Genomic DNA, 25,988 nt, shown 5'->3' with positions numbered 1-25,988 from the left:
AGAAATGGTGTAGGGTCTCCTGCTTTTAGCGGGAGATTGGATTAGATGACCTATACGGTCCCTTCCAACTCTGTTAATCTGTTATGTTGTGAGAATGGCTGATGGTCAGATTCCGAAAGATCTCCTGTATGGAGAATTACTGCAGGGAAAGCGCCTTAGAGGGGGATCACAGCTGTGATACAAAGATATCTGCAAGAGGGATCTAAAGGCCTTGGAAATGGACATTAATGACTGGGAAACCTTGACCTCTGATCGTTCAGCCTGGAGGCTAAAGACGCAGCATGGCCTTCTCCAATTCGAAGAGACACTTGTTTGGCAGGCTGCGGCAAAGAGGCAGTCCTGGAACCAGCAAAATCTGGGGGCTGGGCATGGGACAGAATGTATCTGCCCTCAGTGTGGAAGGGATTGCCACTCTCGAATTGGCCTTTTTAGTCACACTAGATACTGTTTTAGGACCTTTTTCCAGAGCACGATATCATCATCTTTTGAGACTGAAGGTTGCCAATGAGGAATATGGGCATGTTCTAACTTGTTTCTTAATTTGAATTTAACTGAAATAAAGGTTGATGAAGCAAGTACAGGTATTTATTTATTTTTCTTTTGGAAAGATCCTAGAACTTTGCTTCTCACAAGTATTGCTTCTTAAACTGTCCCAAAGGTGTTTTTTTTTTCAGGAGGGAACTGGACTTTCTTGATTTTTCACTTGAAGACATTTCGCTTCTTATCCAAGAAGCTCCTTCAGCTCTGACAGATAGTTGGGAATGAAAGGATTTATATTCCTTGCAGACAGCTAGTCATTTGCATCCTTTTAGAGGGTCCTTGAAGCACTTGGAGGTTTAACTGTGTCGTCAGGAACTCAGGTGACCCTTATCTTCAAATGTTGATAATATGATTTCCTGGAATAATTCCTGATATGAAAAATGGCTGTTGGTTGTCATGGCTATGTTTGTAATTCCATATTTTTAAAAAATGACAATCATTCTTTTTCCTTCTCCTCAGACAGGAGGCCATGACAGAAGCTGAGAACTTCACCTCCATCAAGGAATTCATCCTGCTGGGACTCACCAGCCAGAGGAAAATCCAGCTTCTCCTCTTTGGGATCATTCTTATCATCTACTTGCTTACAGTATTGGGGAACATATTGATCATCATATTGGTGAAGGTTGATGTAAAACTCCACACACCCATGTATTATTTTCTTTCCCAACTTGCAGGGGTAGATATCTGCTATGTTACCAGCACCATGCCTCTCATGTTGACTCAGCTCCTGGCAGACGATGGAACCATTTCTTTAACTTTCTGCATGATCCAGATGTACATAGCCTTGGCCGCAGGTTCTTTTGAGAGTCTACTGTTGGGGGTCATGGCCTATGACCGCTACCTGGCCATCTGCCGCCCTTTACTTTACCCTGTTCTTATGGGCAAACAGTGCCAGTTGCAGTTCACTTTAGCTTGCGGGATCACAGCTCCTCTGATCTGTGTGATTTGTATTGTCTGCCTCATTTGCCAAAACTATTGTGGTCCCAATCAGATCAATCACTTCATATGTGAGTTGCCAGTGGTGTTGAAACTTGCTTGTGGCGATACCAGTACTGCTGAGGACATTATTTTTGGTTTGGGTTCCTTTGTCCTTGTGGTTCCCTTTTGTATGATACTGACCTCCTATGGATTTATTCTTCATTCTGTGTTACAAATGAAATCAAGTGGGCGGCGCAAGGCTTTCTCTACCTGCGCCTCCCATCTCCTTGTGGTCTTCTTGTTTTGTGGCCCTTCTATCTGTGTGTATCTGCTTCCACAGACTGATTCAGCACCGAATCGCGATAAACAAATTGCAGTCTTCTACGTTGTAATCACTCCTCTCCTCAATTCTATCATTTATACTCTGCGAAACAAGGACATTCATAAGGCAGTAGCCAAGATCTTCTGAAGAAGAACCTTTGAACAAAACTATTTGTGTCAGGATTGATCAACTTACTTTAAAAAATATATATCTTGAAGGCCTAGCAATGACTCATTGTGAGTATTGCTCTGCAATAATTTGAAAGTCTGTGTTTGTCAACCCTGAGATCAACTCTGTTCTGTGGATATACCACTCACAGTGTTGAAATATTGTAGAAATCTGTTTGAATGTACCATAATGATGAACAAAACACTGCCCATAGAAATTCCTGCTCAATTTAGCACATATTGGGGGAAGATATAGTGGGCTGAATGTAGTGATATAAATTCAGGATAATATGGCTTTTTATGAACAACAAAGTTTAATAAAAGTTGGAGCATTTATCTTCTTGAATTTTTTTCTTCGAAGCAGATATGAAATTGAAATATAACATGCATGGATGCCTGATGCATATTGCTCTATACCAGGGGTGGCAAACCCAATTTCATTAAGGGCCGCTTCAAGGTTATGATTGATTTTGGGGGCCAGGGTGGGTATGGGAGGGGTGGGTGTGGACATGGTGGGTGTGGCCAGCTCCCACTGCTGCTATTCTCGCTCTCCTTGGTCGGGTTGTGCGGGAAGGCAAAGTGTATGGGTCAAAGTGTGTGGCTCCTTCTTGCGAGAAGACCCAGCTTTGTAACAAAAGCATCCTCAGTGATAGGATGGGAGACCACCAGGAGAGGTCAGGGGGAGGGGACAAGGGGGAGGGGACAATAGGCAGCAGGGCTGCTGGTGGCCATGTGCTAAAGCAGGATTTTCCTCAGACCCTCACTCTCTCTCATTATAATCTCCTTCCTTCCTTCCTTCCTTCCTTCCTTCCTTCCTTCCTTCCTTCCTTCCTTCCTTCCTTCCTTCCTTCCTCCCCTTTCCCCTTTCCCCTTTTCTTCTTTTTTCTTCCATCTTCATTCTCCTTTCTTTCTTCTTCCTTCAGGTCTTTGCTTATTTTTCCTTGCTTGCTCTCTTCCCCTCTTTCCTTTTTTTTCTTTTTCCCCCTATCCCTTCTTGGATACTCCAATGCAAAAGGGGAAACATTTCTTGATGCCTTCTTGCCTTGTGATCAAATGCCACTTTTGCTAGTAGTTTGTGGCCACTTAAAAGACTGAGAACAAACCAGGCTCAGTTTCTCCCATGCTTGCATTTTGTGGGGGAGTCCACAGACAACAGTAAACTGTCAAAATGATGGCAAAATGATGCATGGACTTCAATTGCCAGAATTCCCAAGGCAGCATGAAGTTCGCCCTTCTTAAACTTGCCAAGGCTGAAAAACGCTGATCTACAGATAGGGATTTTTCCATTCCTCTTTTACTGGTTCCTACTTATGAGCAATGCAAAATCCCATTCCCAACTCATCCTACGGTAATGATCATGCAAAATCCCATTCCCAACTCATCCTACGGTAAGGATCATGCAAAATCCCCATTCCCAACTCACCCCACAGTAATGATCATGCAAAATCACCATTCCCAACTCACCCCATAGTAATGATCATGCAAAATCACCATTCCCAACTCACCCCACAGTATTGATCATAAAAAATCACCATTCCCAACTCACCCTAGAGCAGGGGTTTTGGATCTGGAAGGCCTCCTGCACCACCTTGGAAGCCAAAATAGGGTGTGGGGGACCACACAATACCCCCATGCCCTGTTTTGGGCCTGGAAGCCTCCTGCACCACCCTGGAAGCCAAAATGGGGCACGGGGGGGGGGGGGCGTGCGATGCCCCCCTGTGCCTCATTTTGGGCCTGGAAGGCCTCCTGCACCCACAAGGAACTTCAAAATGGGCCGTGGGGAACTCCTGGGAGGGGGGGAGGGGAGGGGGGTGGGGCCAGCCAGAGGTCTGATTAGCCAGTTCTCTGAACTGGGCAAAAAATTACCAACTGGTTTGCCCAAACCGGTGCAAACTGATTGAAGCCCACCACTGCTTGCTTTTCTATTAATACATAATGCTTAAAAGGGCTCTCCTGTAGCGACCCAGCCATGGTCTAATTCAGACTGGAAATATAGCAAAGCAAAATATTTTCCCCACTTGCTTTGTGGTGTTTTCCCCACTGAAAATGGCTGTTTGCAACACACAAGGAGGAGATACTTTCCCAAGAGCTCACAATTCAAGACTACCAATGTGCACATGAGGTATCTTAGGGTGGGGAAGGCCATGGGGGGGGGGCGTAGTGATAGAACAGCCCTCAACGCCTCCCCAACCCACTAAGATGCTTCTCCTTCCCTCCCTTCCTGCCACATAGGCTCACTTACCTTGCAAACATCTGTCTCCTCTCTGCCACTCTTTGTCTTTGAGGAAGGGAGAGGAGAGTTGACTTGGAAAAGCTTTTTGTGCTGAGAATGGACACTCCTGGGTGCCATAATACTGTGCAGGTTCAGGCACCCATCCTCTTTTTGAAAAGTCAGGGACCCAGAAACTTTCATTCTCGGCATAAAAAGTGTTTGCGGTGCCGATCTCCTGCTCCTCTCCCCCCAAACTACTTTCCACCATCTGCTGTGGCAGGGACATTTCCTGCCCACTAAAATCTGCTCTGGATGGAGCTCCTTCAACAACCCATCCCATGGCCTGAGCTGGGAAGATCACCATGGAATCAACCGGGCACATGAATGAATGCTGTCCATGATCTGCAGGTACCTATCGCTTGCGTGCACAGGCCATCCTGTTTGAGTGCATCCCTTATACCTGAGTCCAGACTGCTGGAGTTCACCATGCCGGGGGAAGAATGAGACCCCATTGTCCCACAGAGCATGCTTGCATGCAAATGGTCACTTGGAGCAATCTTTAAAGGGAAGCCTACTGCTATGTCTCCACTTTCTTCAGCTCAGATGCAGTTGGGACACTCAAACTGCTGGCGATGGCTGACACCTTAGCAGCCATGATCCCCCCTCCCCAGCCAGTGAGCACTGCCTGACCTATTCTCTGCCTAGCCAGCCAGCTGGTGCAAAGCCTCACTGTTCTCTTCCTCCTCCTCATTGTCCTCCTTGCTCAAGCGACAGCAGGCTCCATGGGATAGAGTCTCATTCCTCCACCAGCACGGCAAACTCTGGCAGGCTGGACACAGATATGAGAGGCCTGGTCTCATGGGGCTGCCTCACGCAGTTGAAGGCTTTGTTCAGCCTTCAAACAATAAGGATGGCACTGTTGTGACCCAGGCCCACATAGTTAATATTAAATGCAAAACAGTTCCAAAAAACAGATTTTATTAAAACAGCTGAGAATTAACTCATTCTCAGTATATTCCAAATTAAATTAAAGCAAAGTCCTCAAAACACCATTCTTCAGTTTATCTCTGACCTTGGGATAATTAGGCAAACTGCCAAAGGCTTTTCTTGGCAACAGTTCAGGAACAGAAGATGCTGACAAGAAAGAAATACATCCAAACATGAAGCAAATCTCTCAACGGTTGTTTTTCGGCAAAGAGGCCAAGAGCCATTGCTGGTCTTTTAAGCCTTATGGGAAGGGCCAATCATCTCTTGGCCCTACTCCTGAGTCGTCCTCTCTGCTTTAGCTGCTCTTGCCTTCTGGCAGCTCTTCTCATACGTGCACTAGGAACAGGCTCCTCCTGTTCCTCTGCCTCTCTACTGTCAGCCTCTGGAGGCTCCAAAGTCCGCGCATCACTCCCCGATGGCCCTGGCCCCATTTCTGCCTCCGATGCAGAGCCCTCATCCAGGCCTTCCTCAATCTCCAGGACTGGCCTATATTCTTCCTCAGCCACATGGCTGTCCGACTTCACTGCCAGCACTGCAGGCTGGTGGCAGACCACAACAGGCACACACAAGAGAGTGGCGCACCTAGGCCATGGACAGCATTGGTTCCTGCACCCAGCTAATTCTGATTCCATGGATGGCCTTACTGTCTGAGGGCAGGAACAAAACCTTCAACTGAGTGAGGAAGTGCTGCAGGACCAGGCCAGGCATCCACTCTGCTGGAGTTTGCCACGCTGGGAGAGGAATAGCAAGAGCCTTGGTACTACAGGGGTTTAAGGCACCCTGTTATTAAGCTTATTAAGACCAGCTGCCTGCAATTACTGCAGGGTTCGAATCTCTCCAAGGCTCAAGGTTGACTCAGCCTTCCATCCTTTCTAAGGTAGGTGAAATGAGGACCCAGTTTGTGGGGGCAATAAGCCGACTTTGTATAAATATACAAAAGGATGAAGGCTATTGCTGAGCACATTGTAAGCCGCCCTGAGTCTCCGGAGAAGGGCGGCATATAAATCAAATTAAAAAAAAAAAATGGGACCTCGTTGTCCCACGGAGCATGGATGCAAGCAAATGGGGCATCTGTGTTCACATGCCATACTTGGAGCAACCTTTGAAAGCAAGCCTGCTGCTGCACCTCAGCTTTCTTCAACTTGGATGCAGTTGGGGCACTCAAGCTACTGGCAGCGGGAGCCACATGAGCAACCATGATTCCCCCTGCCTGGCCAGCCAGCACTGCTTTACCTGCTCCCTGCCTGGCCAGCCGGTTGGCGGAAAGCTTCATCGCCCTCCTCCTCCTCCTCCTCCTCCTCCTCCTCCTCCTCCTCCTCCTCCTCCTCCTCCACCACCACCACCACCACCACCACCACCACCACCACCACACTCAAGTGCTGGTGGGCTCCGTGGAACAACGAGGTCTCAATCCTCTCCCAGCATGGCAAACTCCAGCAGGCTGGAGGCGGGTGTGAAGCACCTGGCCCCATAGTGCCACCTCGGTTAGTTGGAGACTTCATTCCAGCACTCAAACAGTAAGGCTGGTGGTGGAATCGGAATTGGCCAGGCTCAGGAATCAACGCCATCTGTGGCCCAGATGTGCTGCTTGCTTTTGTGCAACAGCATTACTGTTTGAAGGCTGAACAAAGCCTTCAACTGAGCAAGGTGGCACTGCGGGGCCAGCCCCTCACACCTCCGTCCAGCCCTGCGGAGTTCACCACATCAGGTCAGGAGGGGCTGGCTGGTTGGAGAGAGGAGATCATGTCTGTTCAGATGGCTCCTTCCACCCCTGCCACTGCCAGCAGCTTGGGTGCCCCAGCTGAAGCACGGATGTCTCTCTCTCTCTCCCTCTCCCTCCCTCCCTCCCTCTCTCCCTCCCTCCCTCTCTCTCTCTCTCTCTCTCACACACACACACACAGAGAGGTTGGAGAGTTCTCTTGCTCTCTCTCTCTGTCTGTCTGTCTTGCTGTGCTGGCAGTGGCGGTGTTTAATACCTGGCCAGTGGGGCACTCAGGTAAGTTGGTGTGGGGCATGGGGGGCAGCACAGCACCCCCTGCCTTGCTTCATCCTCCACCCCCCCAGGGCCGGATTTAGATGAAAAGAGGGCCCTAGGCTATTCCACTTATGAGGCCCTTTCACCAGTGGTGGGATTCAATTTTTTTAACAACAGGTTCTGTGGGCGTGGCTTAGTTGGGGGTGTGGCTTGGCAATCATGTGACGGTGGGCGTGGCTAGCTGGTCACGTGACTGTGTAGGCGTGGGTAGCTCGTCATGTGACTGGGTGGGCGTGGCTATGTGCATAGACTTTTTTCAGAGGGCTGAAAAAAGTCATTTCTGACTGGGCCTCGCACTTTTGACCGGTCCTCACACTTATGACCATCCTCACATTTATGCCCGTGCAGCTTTCTTAACAACCATGTCACTCATTTCACAACTGCTTCTCTTCACCATGGTGACAAGATAGGGCAAAAATGTAAAATGTGAGGATAGTCGTAAATTCAAGGACTGGTCAGAAATAACTTTTTCAGCCCTCTGAGTAGTCCATATGCATAAAAGGATACAGCAATAGAGAGGGATGAAGGAAGGGAAGGGAAATTAGAGTAGGAGGGAGGGTAAGAGAGGGAGGAAGAGAGGAGGAGAAGGAGAAAGGAAGAGGAAGTAGGGAGGAGAAGAAGAGGGGAAAGAGAAAGTAAGAAGGAAAGAAAAGAGAGAGGTGGTAGGTTGGCTGTCTCAGGAATTCTGGGAGTTGAAGGCCACAGGTTGTAAAAGAGCCACAATTGCCCACCCCTGGCTACGGTAGGCTGGCGCCGCGCGGGTGGGAGGCGAGGGGTGGGCAAGCCAGCAATTTAACAAAGGGCTCGGCCGAACCCCCTAGAACCCCCAGAATCCCACCACTGTGTAGGCCCCTCTTGATCTTGAGGCCCTAGGCTGAAGCCTAGTTAGCCTATAGGAAAATCCGGCCCTGCACCCCCCACCACCATCTTGCTTTGTGGTGAAGAGATGGCCAAAGAAGCCAAAAGTAAACAACCCAACCAAAGAATTTCCAAGGTCACCCCCACCAAAACTGACAGGACAAGACAGTAGAATATAAATTGACAACAAACTGCACTGCTTACTAACAATTTTGAAGAGAAAGAAAAGCAAAGAAAGTTTTATATTCTCAACGGTATTATGCAGAATCCCTTACTGATCTGTATGTGTTCATACTTTGTAATAATTGCAAGATTTCTTCAGAGAGTGTATTATTCTCCTATGAGAATTTAGGTGTTGTTAGTGGTCATGATTGCTGAGCACCTGACCAAAGAACTGTTTCAGTTTTTACTGAGAAACCTTTGGTGACAGTTTCTGTGGGGTCTTCTAAGAAAGAGCCACCAATTCCAGAACAGATACACAATATCTGGCTTTCATAAAAAGCAAATGGATCATCGTACTGGGCACTTTAGTAGCAACAGATAACACACTTCTACAGTTCTGGAAATCCTTGATCATCTGCAGTCCAAGTACTAACCATATCCAGCTTTGCTTACTTCATAGTCCAAAGAAGGTAATGTAGATCTGATGAGATTATCTTTGTTCGCCTAGAAAATTAATTTGCGTTAGTAGACTAGGTTAAGTTTGAAACCGGTATGTTCTAATTTCGTTATTCAAATACTAACTAGACCTTGTTAGAATAATTTCTATGATGTTTGGGTTTTTCAGGAAACATTCTTTCCTGAACTTCCCTGAGTTCCCTTTATAATCTCATTACAAAATTCTGCTGAGATATCTTTTGTTTTCCTAGAAAAACAATCTGTGTTACTAGGATAAAGAAAGATTAATATGGGCGTGTTCCAACTTGTTTCCTAATTTGAATTTAACTGAAATAAAGGTTGATGAAGCAAACCTAGATATTTCTTTTCCTCTCACAAGTATTACTTCTTAAACTGTTACTGAAAATACATACTAAGTTTGAGAGTACTATTCAAGCAATCTAGGAATATTTATTTTATTTTATTTATTTATTGGTTCAATTTATATGCTGCCCTTCTCTGAGACTCAGGGCGGCTTATAATGCGTTAAGCAATAGCCTTCATACTTTTGTATATACCTGCTTAATAGGGCTTTCGCCCTGCCCCCAAGCGGTGTTCTTTTTTATACAAAGTCAGCTTATTGCCCCCACAATCCGGGTCCTCATTTTACCTACTTCAAAAGGATGGAAGGCTGAGTCAACCTTGAGCCTGGTGAGATTTGAACTTGCAGTAATTGCAGGCAGCTGGTGTTACTTAATAGTACTTTAATCTGCTGCGCCACCAAGGCTCTTGTAATAGAATTCTTGAAGGAATAGAATCCTTCAAGAAACTCACAACTATATTTCTTTATTTTGTTGCCCATCCATGAGTTTCAAACCATGAGTATAACTGTCTTATGTATATTTTCCAGCATGGAAAAATGTTTGCAGTTTCTGAAGCTTTATTTCTTTTTTTTTTGGAAAGATCCTGGAGCTTTCCTTCTCACAAGTATTGCTTCTTAAACTGTTAGTGTAAGTATGTACACTATTTGAGATTTCTATTCAAGTAATCTTGACATAGAATCATCCAAGACTTTCACATATATGTTTCCTTATTTTTGGTGGCCATATGTGTGTTGCAACTCATGATTAGAAGTGCCTTACATATATTTTCCAGCAGGGGAAAATGCAGTTTTTGAAGCTCTGGCCATTTTTCACAATTACGTATTTGTTCACTTTGTTAGTCTGTCAGAACTACAGTTACTGAAAAAATTCTGAACATGAGATCAAATATTTAAACCGCCCTCACCCCCATAAAAGCTACAGATGGCAGAAAACTCGACTTCACCCCAAATAAGTTATTTAGATTCTTTAGATACTCATTAACATATTTATACAGCAAATTTATTTTGCTTCAAATATAGGAAAACAAGACCAGGAATATATTTTTTACCTCATGGCAATTTTGATTATCATGCATCAAAGCACACTTATCTTCAGATGTTGATAATATGATCTCCTGGAATAATTCCTGATATAAAAAATGGCTGTTTGTTGTCATGGTTTTGTTTGTAATTCATATTTTTTAAAAATGACAGTTATTCTAATGGTCCCTCATTCTTTTTCCTTCTCCTCAGACAGGAGGCCATGACAGAAGCTGAGAACTTCACCTCCGTCAAGGAATTCATCCTGCTGGGACTCACCAGCCAGAGAAAAATCCAGCTTCTCCTCTTTGGGATTATTCTTATCATCTACTTGCTTACAGTTTTGGGGAACATGCTGATCATGATATTGGTGCAGGGTGATGTAAAACTCCACACACCCATGTATTATTTTCTTTCCCAACTTGCAGGGGTAGATATCTGCTATGTTACCAGCACCATGCCTCTCATGTTGACTCAGCTCCTGGCTGATGATGGAACCATTTCTTTCACATTCTGTATGATCCAGATGTACATTGCCTTGGCCACAGCTTCTGTTGAGCTTCTCTTGTTGGGGGTCATGGCCTATGACCGCTACCTGGCCATCTGCTGCCCTTTACTTTACCCTGTTCTCATGGCTAAACAGTGTCAGTTGCAGTTCACTTTAGCATGCTGGATCATAGCTCCTCTGGTCTGTGTGATTTGTATTGTCTGCCTCATTTGCCAAAACTATTGTGGTCCCAATGAGATCAATCACTTCATATGTGAGTTGCCAATGGTATTAAAACTTGCATGTGGTGATACAAGTATGACTGAGGACATCATTTTTGGTATAGGCTCATGTGTCCTTCTGGGTCCCCTTTCTTTTATATTGACCTCCTATGGATTTATTCTTCGTTCTGTATCACAAATGAAATCACAGGTGGGAAGGCACAAGGCTTTCTCTACCTGTGTCTCCCATCTCCTTGTGGTGTCCTTGTTTTATGGCCCTTCCATCTGCGTGTATCTGCTTCCAAAGACTGATTCATCATCTAATCGCGATAAACAAATTGCAGTCTTCTATGTTGTGATTACTCCTCTCCTCAACTCTATCATTTATACTCTGCGAAATAAGGACATTCATAGGGCAGTAGCCAAGATCTTGTGAAGAAGGACCTTTGAACAAAACTTATAGTGTTTGTGTCAGGATTGATCAATTTACGTAAAAAAAAAAAAGCCCTGATGATCTAACAGTGGCTGATTGTGAGTATTGCTTTGCAATAATTTGAAAGTCTGTGTTTGCCAACCTTTAAATCAACTCCGTTCTGTGGATGATCTATCTCTCAGCCTTGTCTTTACTCAGTAATTGTGTTGAGACATTAAAACCTCAAAGTGTAGCTCTTATGAAATGTGGAATATGCTGCTCTTGTTTCGACTTTCTTGGTTGTGGTGTGAAAAAGTTTAGAAAGTATGATGCTTTAAACTATAGAGGAACAAATCTGATACCAAGTTAACCTCCTATAAAAATGAGGGATTATGGGATTCAGGTAGGTAAGATTTAACCTATTCTTTACATTCTTTATTATTGGTATATATTTTTGTTAGTCCATGCTGCCCTCAAAGAAACAATATCATCTTCTAGATTTTCACAAGATGGCTATATAATCTGTCCTATAATTTTTACTGGTGGTGTTGGCAGCTCATCAGAATGAGTCTTCATTTCTATCCAATATTTCAGAAATCAGAAAAAATGTCTCCAGAAGTTGTGGATGCTCCAACCTTGGAAGTTTTTAAGAAGACATTGGACAACCATTTGCCTGAAACGGTAGAGGTCTTCTTTCCTGAGCAGAGGGTTGGACTAGAAGACCTCCAAGGTCACTTCCAACTCTGTAATTCTGTTCTGTTCTAATTCAATGATATTTTATTTTAGGCAGGTGAGATTTAACCTCTGTTTAGATATTTGTCCTATAATTTTTACTGGCATTGTTGTTAGTTAGTCAGTATGAATCTTCATTTCTACCCAACACTTCAGAAAACAAGAAAACTTATTGATTGCAATGGATTTAGTGCTATTTTATTTTCAGTAAGTTTAATAGGATTGCATTGTAAGGTCTTCCAAAGAACATATACCACCATCACAGTGTTGAAATATTGTAGAAATCTGTTGGAATATATCGTAATGATGAACCAAACACCATCTATGGAAATTCCTGCTCAATTTAGCACATATTGGGGGAAGATATATTGCTCTGAATGTTATGACCTAAATTCAGGATAATATGGCTTTTTGTAAAATAAACAACAAAGTGTAATAAAAGTTGGAGCATTATCTTCTTGAAGTTTTTTTCTTTAAAAGCTGATATAAAATGGATATAAATATAACACCACCCGGGTGTTCCTATTGCTGTATACCATTCAGTTCTCTAAATGTTAATAATTTTAAAATGATATTTCTGAAGCTTTTGAAAAAGTTTCATGTTTAAAACTGAAAAGGAATAAGCCAGAGGTGAAGAAGCTTCTTTGATGAGAAATGAAACATCTTCAAAGAAAAAACAGAGTCTATTGCTTACATTTCACAAATTTCGATTACTCTGGAATATTGTTTATAAATCCATGTTGATCCCAACTGAACAATGAATATTTATTATCACAGATTGACCATACCATGTTGTTGTTGTTGTTGTTGTTAGTTGCGAAGTCGACCCATCGCGACCCCACGGACAATGTTTCTCCAGACCATCCTGTCGTCTACCATCCTCTGGAGTCCATTTAAGCTCATGCTGACTGCTTCAGTGACTTCATCCAGCCACCTCGTTCACTGTTGTCCCCTTCTTCTTTTGCCCTCAATCATTCCCAGCATTAGGCTCTTCTCCAGTGAGTCCTTCCTTCTCATTTGGTGGCCAAAGTAAGAGTTTCATCTTCAGGATCTGGCCTTCTAAAGAGCAGTCAGGGTTGATCTCCTCTAGGACTGACCGGCTTGATCACCTTGCAGTCCAAGTGACCCTCGGGAGTCTTCTCCAGCACCATAGTTCAAAGGCCTCAATTCTTCGGCATTCTCCCTTCCTTATGGTCCAACTTTCACAACCATACATTGCAATTGGGAAAACCATAGCCTGACAACCTTGACAACCATACCATAATATGTTCTAAAGTTTTGCCCAGTATCAATGATAGCTGACTAGTTATCGATTCCTCTTTTTCCAAAGTATATTTTTTTTTGAAAACAATAATGCTGGTTGGGAAATGCTGAGAATTGATGTCTGTACTTCTTGGTTGTTAAGGTTGAGAAACACTCTACCAGGAAATGTGCTTCTAAATTATCAATGACATTTGACTATGAATACATGTATAAAAGATTGCATAGAAAAAGCTACAAACAGCATGTTCTACTAGGTATACTAATAACAGATATTAGGCATTCAGACAAACTACTACAGTATTTAATTACTTCATTTACACTTCATATTTCTAAATCACCCATGTACCTCTAAGAGGGGCTGTAATATAATGTATTGTATTATTATATTTTATTATACTACTATACTACCACCAATGAGCAGTGGTTAGAAGGCAGTACTGCAGGCTACTTCTGCTGATGGCCAGCTGCCAGCAGTTCGGCAGTTCAATTTTCACCAGCTCAAAGTTGACTCAGACTTCTATCCTGCCGAGCTTGGTAAAATGAGGACCCAGATGGTTGGTGGCTGTAGGCTGACTGTAAACCACTTAGAGAGGGCTATAAAGCACTGTTCAGTGGTATATAAGTCTAAATGCTATTGTTCATGTTATTGCTATTAAATACCATACGGTATGGTATGGTATGGTATGGTATGGTATGGTATGGTATGGTATGGTATGGTATGGTATGGTACGGTACCATGCCATGCCATGCCATGCCATGCCATTCCATACCATACCATTCATTATTCTTATTATACTTACCTCACATCATACTATGCCAAATCATTATATTATAAGATTTGAGGGACATGGATGGTTTAAAAATATGAAATTTATGAAATATAGAGGAAATAAATAAATATTGAGCTTGTCTGTGGAAATCCTCATTCATTCAGGTCATCCAGGCCTACAATCTTCTTCAGATCTGGTTGAATGGTGGAGAATGGAAGGAACTGAAGAAGCTTTTTGGATTGGAAGTGAAATATCTTCAAGCAAACACAAAGAAAGTCCAACTGCCTTTTGAAAAAAGCACCTTTGGGATTGAGTTTGTCTGAATGCCTGATTTTCATGAACTTCATATTAAAATATTAATCATTTATGGAAACAACAACAGAACACCAAAATGTCAATTTTCTTCTTCATAGAATCATTTAGGAGATGGATAGTGTCTTTGAGATGAGCCAAGAAATCTTTATCATGCAGTGTTGGGGCATGATACCCTCTCTCCAGATGCACATCTCAGAGAAAGAGCAAAGAATTTATTTATTTATTTATTTATTAATTAAATTTCTATACCGCCCTTCTCCAAATAGGACTCAGGGCAGTGCACAGCCTAAGTAAAAACAGAGCATACAAAATTTAAAAAACAGTATTAAAATAATTAAATATTTTGGCCGTAAATTAAAACAACCCAATTTAAAATCAATTTAAAATTTAGCTCAAGCCAGCCCAGCTAGTTGGAATAAATAGGTTTTCAGGACCCGACGAAAAATCCGGAGGTCTGTTATTATATGTAGCTCTGGGGGAAGGTTGTTCCAGAGGGTGGCTGCCGTCACAGAGAAGGCTCTCCCCCTGGGGGTCACCAGCCGACATTGTCTGGCGGACGGCACCCTGAGGAGGCCCACTCTGTGCGAGCGTACTGGCCAGTGGGAGGCTATTGGTGGCAGAAGGCAGTGTCGTAAGTACCCCGGCCCTAAGCCATGGAGCGCTTTAAAGGTGGTCACCAACACCTTGAAGCGCACCCGGAAGACCACTGGGAGCCAGTGCAGCTCGCGCAGGAGAGGTGTCACATGGGAGTGCCACGTCGCCCCCATAATCCCCCGCACGGCCGCGTTCTGGACCAGCTGGAGCCTCCGGGTGCACCCCAGGGGGAGCCCCATGTAGAGAGCGTTGCAGTAGTCCAGGCGGGAAATGACTGGTGCCTGAGTGACTGTGTGTAGAGAGTCCCGATCTAGAAAGGGGCGCAACAGGCGTATCAGGCGAACCTGATAAAAAGCCCCCCTGGCCACGGCCGTCAAATGATCTTCTAAAGACAGCCGTGCATCCAGGAGGACGCCCAAGTTGTGAGCCCTCTCTGTGGGGGCGAGTGATTTGCTCCCAATAGCCAGCGATGGCGTCAGCTGGCTATATCGGGACGCTGGAAGCCACAGCAACTCGGTCTTGGAGGGGTTGAGTCAGAGCCTGTTTCTCCCCATCCAGGCCTGCACGGCCTCCAGGCACTGGGACATCACTTCAAGGGCATCATTGGGGTGGCCTGGGGTGGAGATGTACAGCTGGGTGTCATCAGCGTACTGGTGGAACTCCACCCCAAAGCCACGGATGATCTCACCCAGCGGCTTTACATAAATGTTGAACAGAAGGGGTGAGAGGACTGACCCTTGTGGCACCCCACAAGCAAGGTGCCTCGGGGTCGACCGCTGCCCCCCGTCAACACAGATTGCGACCAGTCAGAGAGGTAGGAGGAGAACCACCGCAGAACGGTGCCCCCCACCCCCCACCCCGCCAACCGGTGCAACATGATACCATGGCCGATGGTATCAAAAGCCGCTGAGAGGTCTAACAGGACCAGGATAGAGGAGCAACCCCTATCCTGAGCCCTCCAGAGATCATCCACCAACGCGACCAATGCCGTTTCCGTGCTGTGCCCAGGCCGGAAGCCGGACTGGAGCGGGTCTAGATAGACAGTTTCATCCAGGTACCGGGGAAGCTGTTGCACTACCACACTCTCAACAACCTTCACAACGAAGTGAAGGTTGGAGACTGGACGATAGTTAGCCAAAACAGCCGGATCCAGAGAGGGCTTCTTGAGGAGGGGCCTCACAACCGCTTCTTTCAAAGTGGCCGGCAGGACCCCCTCACTCAAAGAAGCGTTAACAATCTTCTGGAGCCAGCCTTGTGTCACTTCCCGGGAAGCCAGTACCAACCAGGAGGGACACGGGTCCAATAAACATGTGGTAGTGTTCAGCCGTCCCAGGACCCTGTCCATGTCCTCAGGAGCCACAGGATCGAACTCCCCCCAGATAACACTCTCAAGACCTGCCTCAGTCATCCCGTCCGGACATACCCAGTCAGAGGCCAGCCCTTCCCGAATCTGAGCGATTTTGTCATACAGATACTGCACAAAGTCCTCAGCTCGGCCCTGCAAGGGGTCATCCCGTGCTTCCAGATGGAGGAGGGAGCGGGTCACCCTAAACAGGGCGGCCGGGCGATTATCTGATGATGCGATAAGAGTGGCAAAATAGCTAGATTTCGCCGCTTTTATCGCCACTAGGTAGGTCTTAATATGAGACCTCACCAGTGTTCGGTCAGACTCGGAGCAGCTGGTCCTCCAACTACTCTCCAGGCGTCTTTTCCGGCGCTTCATCTCCCTAAGCTCCTCGGAGAACCAAGGAGCTAGGTGAGTTCGGTGCCGGGTCAGAGGCCGAAAGGCACGACACGGTCCAAGGCCCCGGCAGCCGCACTATCCCAGGCGGCCACCAGGTCCTCAGCCGAGTCATGAGCCAGAGTCTCAGGAAATGGCCCAAGCTCCATCTGGAACCTATCAGGGTCCATCAGGCGCCTGGGGTGGAACCACCTGGTCGGTCCCGCCTCCCTGCGGCGAGGTGCAGCGATTAGAAAGTCCAGTCGAAGGAGCGAGTGGTCAGACCATGACAAGGGTTCGATGACTATATCCCCTGTATCAAGGCCACTCGACCACTGACCAGAGACAAAAACTAAGTCCAGAGTGTGTCCACCCGTGTGAGTGGGGTCATGAATTAACTGAGTAAGGTCCATGGCCATCATGGAAGCCATGAACTCCCGAGCCACCTCAGACGTTTCGCCGACAGATGGCAGGTTGAAATCCCCCATGACTAGAAGTCTGGGGGTACCAACCGCCACCTCAGCTATGACGTTGAACAGCTCAAGCAGGGCTGTTGCCACACGGCAGGGAGCCAGGTACGTGATCAACAAGCCCATCTGTACTCCACAACCCCACCTCACAAAAAGGGACTCACATCCGGCTATCTGTGGAACAGTGGTCTCCCTTGGATCAAGACTTTCCTTTATAATAACCGTCACCCCCCCACCCCTGCCCTGAGCTCTCGGCTGATGGAATGTTCGGAAACCTGGTGGGCACATATCCACGAGGGGAACCCCTCCCCTCATGGCCCAACCAGGTCTCCGTAATACCTGCCAGGTCCGCTCCCCCCTCCTGAATAAGATCGCAAATGAGGGGGGCTTTATTTACCACGGACCTGGCATTGCACGACAGCAGCCGAAGGCTCGGGCCCTGAGAGTCTGAACAGCCTGGGATACAAGAAGGGCTATGGGGACCGGGGCGTGCCACCGCTCAAAGATAGCGAGTGCGCGTCCCCACCACATGATGCGGCCCCCTGCTCCCGCCATATCTGCCCCTCCCACTCAACACATTGATAGAAAAGCCCTCGACAGAATGGACTCTAGTGTCCCCCTTACCCCTGGAATCCGCACCCTCCGTGGCCCCACTGACAGCTGGGCCGGACCCCTCCCCCCGTGGGTTAACCCCCAAACCCACACAACCCTCCCACCCCTTAAAATCCCTTAAAAATCTATCAAAAAGTTTCCCTAAAAAACCCCTCAATCCCCTTTTTGCAGCATGCCACCTCTCGGGGTGCCAAAGCCCGTCATAAAGGTAGGCCCTTGATAAAGTGGAGGGCCACACCTGCGAGAGGGGGGAGTCTCGCAGAATAAGAAGTTCTGTTGGCAAATACATCTAATCAATCAGTTAATTAATTAATCTGGGGGAAGTCCACAGCCTGGGGGTAATCCAGATAGTCCAAAGTCTGGGGAGGGACATTCAATCAATTCCAAGTCAATAAATTCAATAAATTCCACTGCTCTCTCACAGCAGTGGATGGAGTCTTAAGCCACTTCGAGGCCAGATGTTGACACCAGCTGCCCTCTCACGAAAGCTGGGAAGGGCCAGAAACCGCAGTCATCGTCCGGCTCCATGCAAGGCTTGAAATCTGAAATATCTCACTCTACAACTGGGGGGCTTTAATAGCAGCCACCAATCTACAGGTCCGCGAGCCAAGAGAAGCCTCCGATGGTTCTGGCGGCTGCACCTTGGGCGAATGCTGATAGGCTGGAAAATATATCAGAAGGCAAACAGAATTCTGGGAAAGGACAGTGTTATGTATTGAATATATGCATATATATATATATCAAATATATTTTATGATAAAGAAATAAAGGGAGAATGCTCTCTCCCACATGTTGGAGTAGACCAGGTGTCTCGGTAAAACACTTAATACACACACACACACACACACACACACACACACACACACACACACACACATATATATATATATATATATATATATATATATATATATATATATATTTTCTCAGGTTTTCGCGGGTGTTTGTATGTAGGTCTTTGGTTATTCGGGTCTTCTCCCACGTAAAATTGGAAGTGTCTTGGTGACGTTTCGACGAAGTCTCATTCGTCATCTTCAGGCTGGTGTTCTCGGCTTCGTGCTTCCAGGAGCAATGTGAGATCGCAGCTGTCTCTTCCTTTTAACTGCTAGTGGGGGTGTGAGCTGATTGGGTGGGAACTTGGCTGTGTTCTGATTGGGTGGAGGTGTGTTCTGATTGGTTAGGGGCTTGGCTGTGCTCTGATTGGATGGGGGGTTGGTTGTGCTCTGATTGGCTGGGGGTGTGTTCTGTTTGGGTGGGGGCTTGGTTGTGCTCAGCTTAGTCTGAGTTGCAGGGGGATTTGAGCTGGTGAGCTGCGTTGTTGTTGTTTGGCTTCGTGTTTGTGGCCGTGCGAGCTCTTCATGGTGGGTGTCAGTCTGCTTCATGTATGGATTGGAGGGGTTTAGAGTGGCTAATGATGCAGCTGCGGTCTGGCTTCTGGTCCTTGGTCGTGGCTCATTATCAGTGTGGGTTTGAGTCTGCTTTCTGCGTGGATGTGTGCTGGTGACATCCTGTGTGGCTCTCATGAGTGTAGGTCTGGTGTCATTTGTCGTGTTAGGGACTTGTTTGTCAATAAGGGCGGGTTTCCAAATGGCTGGTAGGCGGGCGGTATCGTCTCGTTTGTTCATGCTGTGTGGGCGTTTTTCTATCTCGATGGCTTCTCTGATTATTCTGTTGTTAAAGTGTTCAGTTTTGGCGATAGTTCTGGTCTTTTTAAAGTCAATATCATGTCCTGTGGCTTTAAGGTGTTGGACCAGGGAAGAAGTTGGTTCCTCTTTTCTGACTGAGTTCTTGTGTTCTTCTATGCGTGCACTTATTCGTCTGTTGGTTTGTCCGATGTATGTGGTGGGGCAGGCGGTGCATGGGATTTCATACACTCCTTGATTTTCTAACTCAATTTTGTCTTTGGGGTTCCTTAGGATGGTGGATATTTTTCGGTTTGTGCAGAATGCTGTCTTGATGTTATGTTTGTGGAGGATTTTGCTTATTCTGTCTGTGGTGCCTTTTATGTATGGGAGGAGGGCTTTGCCGTTTTCTTGTTCTCTGTCTTGGATTTTAGTGGGGGTTTCTTTTTGTATTAGGTTGGTGATCTTATTTCTTTGGAATCCATTGGATGTTAGTACGTTAGTGAGAGTGTGTAGTTTGGTTTTTAGGTGTTGTTCATCAGCTAAGCGTTTTGTTCTGGAAATGAGTGTCTTGACTACAGAGTTGATCTGGGCAGGGTGGTGGTGTGAGAGTGCGTGCAGATAGCGGTTTGTGTGTGTTTTCTTCTGGTAGATAGTGTGTCCTAGGGAGCCATTGGATTTTATGTAGACTAAGATATCCAGGAAGGGAAGTTGGTTGTTCGCTTCTGTTTCCATGGTGAACTGTATTTTGGGGTGTAGGCTGTTGAGGTGTGTGAGGAAGTTGTCCAGTTTTTCTTTCCCATGTGGCCAGATTATGAAGGTATCGTCTACATATCTGAGCCAGAGTTTGGGTTTGTGATCAGATTTTTCTAGAGCTTGGGTTTCAAAGTATTCCATATAGAGGTTGGCAATGACAGGTGAGAGGGGTGATCCCATGGGTGCTCCTTCTATTTGTTTGTATTTCTGTCCGTTATAGATGAAGTATGTGTTGGATAGGCAGTGGTTGGTCAGATCTAAGATGTGCTTGGGGGGGTTATATTTGTTTTGGATAACTGTCAAGGCTTCTTTGATTGGTACTTGGGTGAAGAGGGATATGACATCAAAGCTCACGAGTAGGTCACTGGGCTGTAAGTTTTGTTGCTTTATGATGTCTATGAACTGGAATGAGTTTTTTACGTATGAGGTGATGGATTCTGCATAGGGCTGTAGTTGTTTGGCGAGAAATTTGGCTAGGTTTTGTAGAGGTGAGCCTATGGAGCTGACTATGGGTCTAAGTGGGGTTCCTTCTTTGTGTATCTTGGGGAGACCATAAAGCTTAGGAGCAATGTTCCTAGAAGCATGAAGCTGAGAACACCAGCCTGAAGATGACGAATGAGACTTCGTCGAAACGTTGCCAAGACACCTCCAATTTTACGCGGGAGAAAACTCGAATAACCAAAGACCTACATACAAACACCCGCGAAAACCTCAGAAAACAAATACACATATACATACATACATACATACATACATACATACATACATACATACTTGTGTTAAGCCCTGCTAAATGAAATTAACCTTTAGATGACCCTAACTTTTAACTCCAACTGTTTTGGAGGGAAACTTAGAACATTTATATTTGGGCAAGCTTTTTCAAGAATTGGTTAGAATATAAATTACAGGCATTTGCCTGCTGTTCCTCAGTTCCAGTTTTGAGTCAATAGATGCTGTTGTAGCTATGCTGGTCTGCTTTTTGCCCTCGGAAGCCCACTACACAATAGACAGCGTAAGATAAAGAGAGTGTATAGAAAGAAACTGTGTTCATGACATTTTGGTCACCACACAACAAAACATGTTGAGACTGTAGAACAGGGATGTCAAACTCATGACCTGCAGGCCAGATACGACACGTGCTGACCATGCCCACCCCTGGTTTAGCGAAGGGGGAAAAAGTCCCAATACGTCATGTGACAATGACATGACAATGTGAGTTTGACACCCCTGCTGTAGAAAGAATGCTGAGTAGAACAACAAAGATGATTAGGGGACGGGAGGCAAAAACATATGAAGAATGATTACAGGAATTTAGCATGGCTAATCTAGTGAAGAGAAGGACCAGGGGAGACATGACAGCAGGGTTCCATTATTTGAGAGGTTGTCACAGAGAGGAGGGGGCCAATCTATTTTCCAGAGCACCTGAAGGCCAGACAAGGAGTAATGGATGGAAACTAATCAAGGCGATATTCAACCTAGAAATAAGGAGAATTTTTCTGACAGTGAGAACACTCAAACAATGGAACAGAAGTTGCCTTCAGAAGTTGTGGGAGCTTCATCAATGGAGGCTTTCAAGAAGAGACTGGACTGCCATCTGTCAGAAATGGTGTAGGGTCTCCTGCTTGGGTGATGGGTTGGACTAGATGACCTACAAGGTTCGTTCCAGCTCTGTTATTCTGTAAATTCTGTTGGCTATTCATTATTTTACCTCTGTTGATATCTTCAAATAATGTTCTGTCCTTGATTTAAGAAACCCAAGAGGTCAAGATGAGGAGCAACAAGGCAGGAACAATTTAGTGGAAATGCCCCTAGAGACCACAGGAATTTCTTTGGGATCATGATCTCATAGCAATTTTCTTTCAAAGTTAATTTTAAAGAGAAAGCAAAGCAAAGAAAGTTTTGTATTCCCAATGGTATCATGCAGAATTCCTTACTGATCTGTATGTGCTCATATACATTCTAAATAATTACAAGACTTCTTCAGAGAGTATATGATTCTCCTATGAGAAGAGAATAATATACTTATGTTCGTGTTCTTAATGGTCATGAATATGTTGAGCTCCTGCCAAAGGAACTGTTTCAGTTGTCACTGAGAAACCTTTGGTGACAGTTTCTGCAGGGTCTTCCAAGAGAGAACCACCAATTCCAGAATAGATGCACAATGTCTGGCTTTCATAAAAAACATGTGGATCATCCATCTTACTGGGCACTTTAGTAGCAACTGATAACACACTTGGCTCTTTTCTTCTTCTTCTTTTTTTTGATGGATGAAGAACATCTTGTGAAGCAGAAAGGTAAAATTCTCTTCTTCCATTGGAGAAAACAGATACATACTTTCCTGATCTTACCTGAACAGGAGTTCCTTTATAATCTCATCACGAAATTCTGCTGATATATCCTTTGTTTTCCTAGAAAAATAACCTGTGTTACTATAATAAAGAAAGCTTAATATGGGCATGTTCTAACTTGTTTCCTAATTTGAATTTAATTGAAGTAAAGTTTGATTAAGCAAACACAGATATTTCTTTTCTTTTCTTTTGGATAGACCCTAGAACTTTTCCTCTCACAAGTATTACTTCTTAAACTGTTACTGAATGTATATATTGTGTGTCAGAATAATATTCAAGCAATGCTGAAATAGAATCCTTCAAGAAACTCATAACTATATTGTTTTATTTTGGTGCCTATCCCTGAGTTTCAAGCCAGGGATAGAACTGCCTTATGTATATTTTCCAGCATGGGAAAATGTATGCAGTTTCTAAAACTCTGGTCATTTTTGGAGACTACTACTAAGCCTGCAAAAGTTCATAAAGTCTTATTTAAGTCAATTGCAAAAAGTCAGTCTGTCAGGACTGCAGTAACTGAAAAAAAAAAGAAAGCTTAAAATGAAGTCAAATATTTAGAATTGTCTGAGAAGCAAAAAAAAAAAAAAAAGAGCCCACTTAATTGCTATGGCAGTTGGCAAAAACAAGACTTCATCCCAATTGTTAAGATTCTCATTAACATGATATTTATACAGCAAATTTATTTTGCTCCAAATATAGGAAAACTGATAGGGAAAAAGAAGACCAGGAATAATTTTTTACCTGATCGTAGTTTTGTTGTTCCCTGCATCAAAGCACCCTTATCTTCAAATGTTGATAATATTTCCTGGAATAATTCCTTATATGAGAATGGCTATTATATTTTGGTGTAATTCCATATTTTGAAAAATGATAATCAGTCTAATTGTCCCTCATTCTTTTTCCTTCTCCTCAGACAGGAAGCCATGACAGATGCTGAGAACTTCACCTCCGTCAAGGAATTCATCCTGCTGGGACTCACCAGCCAGAGAAAAATCCAGCTTCTCCTCTTTGGGATCATTCTTATCATCTACTTGCTTACAGTTTTGGGGAACTTGCTAATCATCATATTGGTGCAGGGTGATGTAAATCTCCACACACCCATGTATTATTTTCTTTCCCAACTTGCAGGGGTAGATATCTGCTATGTTACCAGCACCATGCCTCTCATGTTGACTCAGCTCCTGGCAGATGATGGAACCATTTCTTTCACATTCTGTATGATCCAGATGTACATAGCCTTGGCTACGGCTGCTGTTGAGATTCTCCTGTTGGGGGTCATGGCCTATGACCGCTACCTGGCCATCTGCCGACCTTTACTTTACCCTGTTCTCATGGGCAAACACTGCCAGTTGCAGTTCACTTTAGCATGCTGGATCATAGCTCCTCTGATCTGTGTGATTTGCATTGTGTGCCTCATTTGCCAAAACTATTGTGGTCCCAATCGGATCGATCACTTCATATGTGAGTTGCCAGTGGTGTTGAAACTTGCATGTGGTGATACAAGTATTACTGAGGACATCATTTTTGGCATAGGCTCATGTGTCCTTTTGGTTCCCCTTTCTTTTATATTGACCTCCTATGGATTTATTCTTCACTCTGTGTCACAAATGAAATCACGTGTTGGGAGGCACAAGACTTTCTCTACCTGTGTCTCCCATCTCCTTGTGGTCTCCTTGTTTTATGGCCCTTCCATCTGCATGTATCTGCTTCCAAAGTCTGATTCAGCACCTAATCGCGATAAACAAATTGCAGTCTTCTATGTTGTGATCACTCCTCTCCTCAACTCTATCATTTATACTCTGCGAAATAAGGACATTCATAGGGCAGCAGCCAAGATCTTGTGAAGAAGGACCTTTGAACAAAACTTATAGGGTTTTTGTCATGATTAATGAACCTTAAAAAAAAAAGCCCTGATGATCTAACAGTGGCTGATTGTGAGTATTGCTCTGCAATAATTTGAAAGTCTGTGTTTGTCAACCTTTAAATCAACTCCGTTCTGTGGATGATCTATCTCTCAGCCTTGTCTTTACTCAGTAATTGTGTTGAGACATTAAAACCTCAAAGTGTAGCTCTTATGAAATGTGGAATATGCTGCTCTTGTTTCGACTTTCTTGGTTGTGGTGTGAAAAAGTTTAGAAAGTATGATGCTTTAAACTATAGAGGAACAAATCTGATACCAAGTTAACCTCCTATAAAAATGAGGGATTATGGGATTCAGGTAGGTAAGATTTAACCTATTCTTTACATTCTTTATTATTGGTATATATTTTTGTTAGTCCATGCTGCCCTCAAAGAAACAATATCATCTTCTAGATTTTCGCTATATAATCTGTCCTATAATTTTTACTGGCGTTATTCTTAGCTGACCAGAATGAGTCTTCATTTCTATCCAATATTTCAGAAAAAAGGGAAAATGTGCTCTGGAATATGCAGCAGTGAAATGAATGAAACTTAGGAGTAATTTCCTGACAGTTAGAACAATTAATCAATGGAACGACTAGCCTCCATAAGTTTTGGGTGCTCCAACCTTGGATGTTTTTAAGAAGAGATTGGACAACCATTTGCCTGAAATGGTATAGGGCTTCCTGCCTGAGCAGAGGGTTGGACTAGAAGACCTTCAATGTGACTTCCAATTCTATTATTCTGTTATTCTGTTCTGTTATAATTCAATGAGATTTTATTTTAGATAGGTGAGATTAAACCTATCTTTAAACATTTGTCCTATACTTCTTTTAATAAGCATTTGGTTACTGGTCAGAATGAGTCTTCCTTTCTATCCATCACCTTAGAAAACAGCGAAAACATATTCTGGAATATGCTGCAATGGATTCAGCGATGTTTTATTTTCAGTAGACATTAATAGGATTGCATTGCAAGGTCTTCCAGAGAACATGTATCACTCATAGTGTTGAAATATTGTAGAAATCTGTCTGAATGTACCATAACAACGAACAAAACACTGTCTATGGAAGATCCTGCTCAATTTAGCACATATTGGGGGAAGATACATTGCTCTGAATGTTGTGAACTAAATTCAGGATAATATGGCTTTTTAAAAAAATAAATGACAAAGTGTAAGCTCAGAGGTCGGTGGGAAGCCATTGCTAGCAGCAGGTGGTTTTGAAGATATCCAGGTCCTATGCCATGGAGCGCTTTAAAGGTGATAACCAACACCTTGAAGTGCACCCAGAAGACCACTGGAAGCCAGTGCAGCTCACGCAGGAGAGGTGCTATGTGGGAGCACCATTCAGTTGCTCCCGTAACTACCTGCGCGGCTGCATTCTGGACCAGTTGGAACCTCTGGGTGCTCTTCAAGGGGAGCCCCATGTAGAGAGCATTGCCGTAGTCCAGGTGAGAGGTGATGAGGGCATGAGTGACTGTGCACAAGGAATCCTGATCTAGGAAGGGCCTCAACTGGTGGATCAGGCGAACCTGATAAAAAGTCCCCCTGGCTACAGCCGTCAGATGTTCCTCCAAGGACAGCTGTGTATCCAGGAGGATGCCCAAATTGTGAGCCCTCTCCGTGGAGGCCAAAGACTCGCCCCCAATAGTCAGTGATGGTGTCAACTGACTATATCGGGGTGCCGGAAACCACAGCCATTCAGTCTTGGATGGGTTGAGCCTGCGCCTG

The 25,988-nt window shown here is 44.6% G+C and overlaps 3 protein-coding genes across 3 annotated transcripts; all 3 read left to right on the top strand.

Annotated features, from left to right (window-relative positions):
* Positions 1 to 2,276, top strand: LOC117662251 (olfactory receptor 5V1-like). Its single transcript, XM_034411570.3, has one exon. It carries the CDS (start codon positions 1,010 to 1,012, stop codon positions 1,925 to 1,927), a length of 918 nt encoding a protein of 305 aa, XP_034267461.1. The 5' UTR covers positions 1 to 1,009; the 3' UTR covers positions 1,928 to 2,276.
* A 5,829-nt stretch (positions 2,277 to 8,105) lies between these two features.
* On the top strand, positions 8,106 to 12,331 carry LOC117662250 (olfactory receptor 2D3-like). Its single transcript, XM_087891773.1, has one exon. It carries the CDS (start codon positions 10,262 to 10,264, stop codon positions 11,180 to 11,182), a length of 921 nt encoding a protein of 306 aa, XP_087747899.1. The 5' UTR covers positions 8,106 to 10,261; the 3' UTR covers positions 11,183 to 12,331.
* A 10,459-nt stretch (positions 12,332 to 22,790) lies between these two features.
* LOC148113887 (olfactory receptor 2W1-like) lies at positions 22,791 to 24,201 on the top strand. Its single transcript, XM_087894474.1, has one exon. It carries the CDS (start codon positions 23,281 to 23,283, stop codon positions 24,199 to 24,201), a length of 921 nt encoding a protein of 306 aa, XP_087750600.1. The 5' UTR covers positions 22,791 to 23,280.
* Positions 24,202 to 25,988: the final 1,787 nt, after the last annotated feature.

Source organism: Pantherophis guttatus, chromosome 4 (assembly GCF_059756535.1).
Source record: "Pantherophis guttatus breed Tessera chromosome 4, ASM5975653v1, whole genome shotgun sequence".
Classification (NCBI taxonomy): domain Eukaryota; kingdom Metazoa; phylum Chordata; class Lepidosauria; order Squamata; family Colubridae; genus Pantherophis; species Pantherophis guttatus.
Note: the sequence above shows the minus strand (reverse complement) of the source record. Positions and strands in the feature narration are given on the sequence as shown.

Bases quoted from the DNA above. Each gene is read 5' to 3' on its own strand.
- LOC117662251 (XM_034411570.3), top strand. From the start codon at position 1,010: ATGACAGAAGCTGAGAACTTCACCTCCATCAAGGAATTCATCCTGCTG.
- LOC117662250 (XM_087891773.1), top strand. From the start codon at position 10,262: ATGACAGAAGCTGAGAACTTCACCTCCGTCAAGGAATTCATCCTGCTG.
- LOC148113887 (XM_087894474.1), top strand. From the start codon at position 23,281: ATGACAGATGCTGAGAACTTCACCTCCGTCAAGGAATTCATCCTGCTG.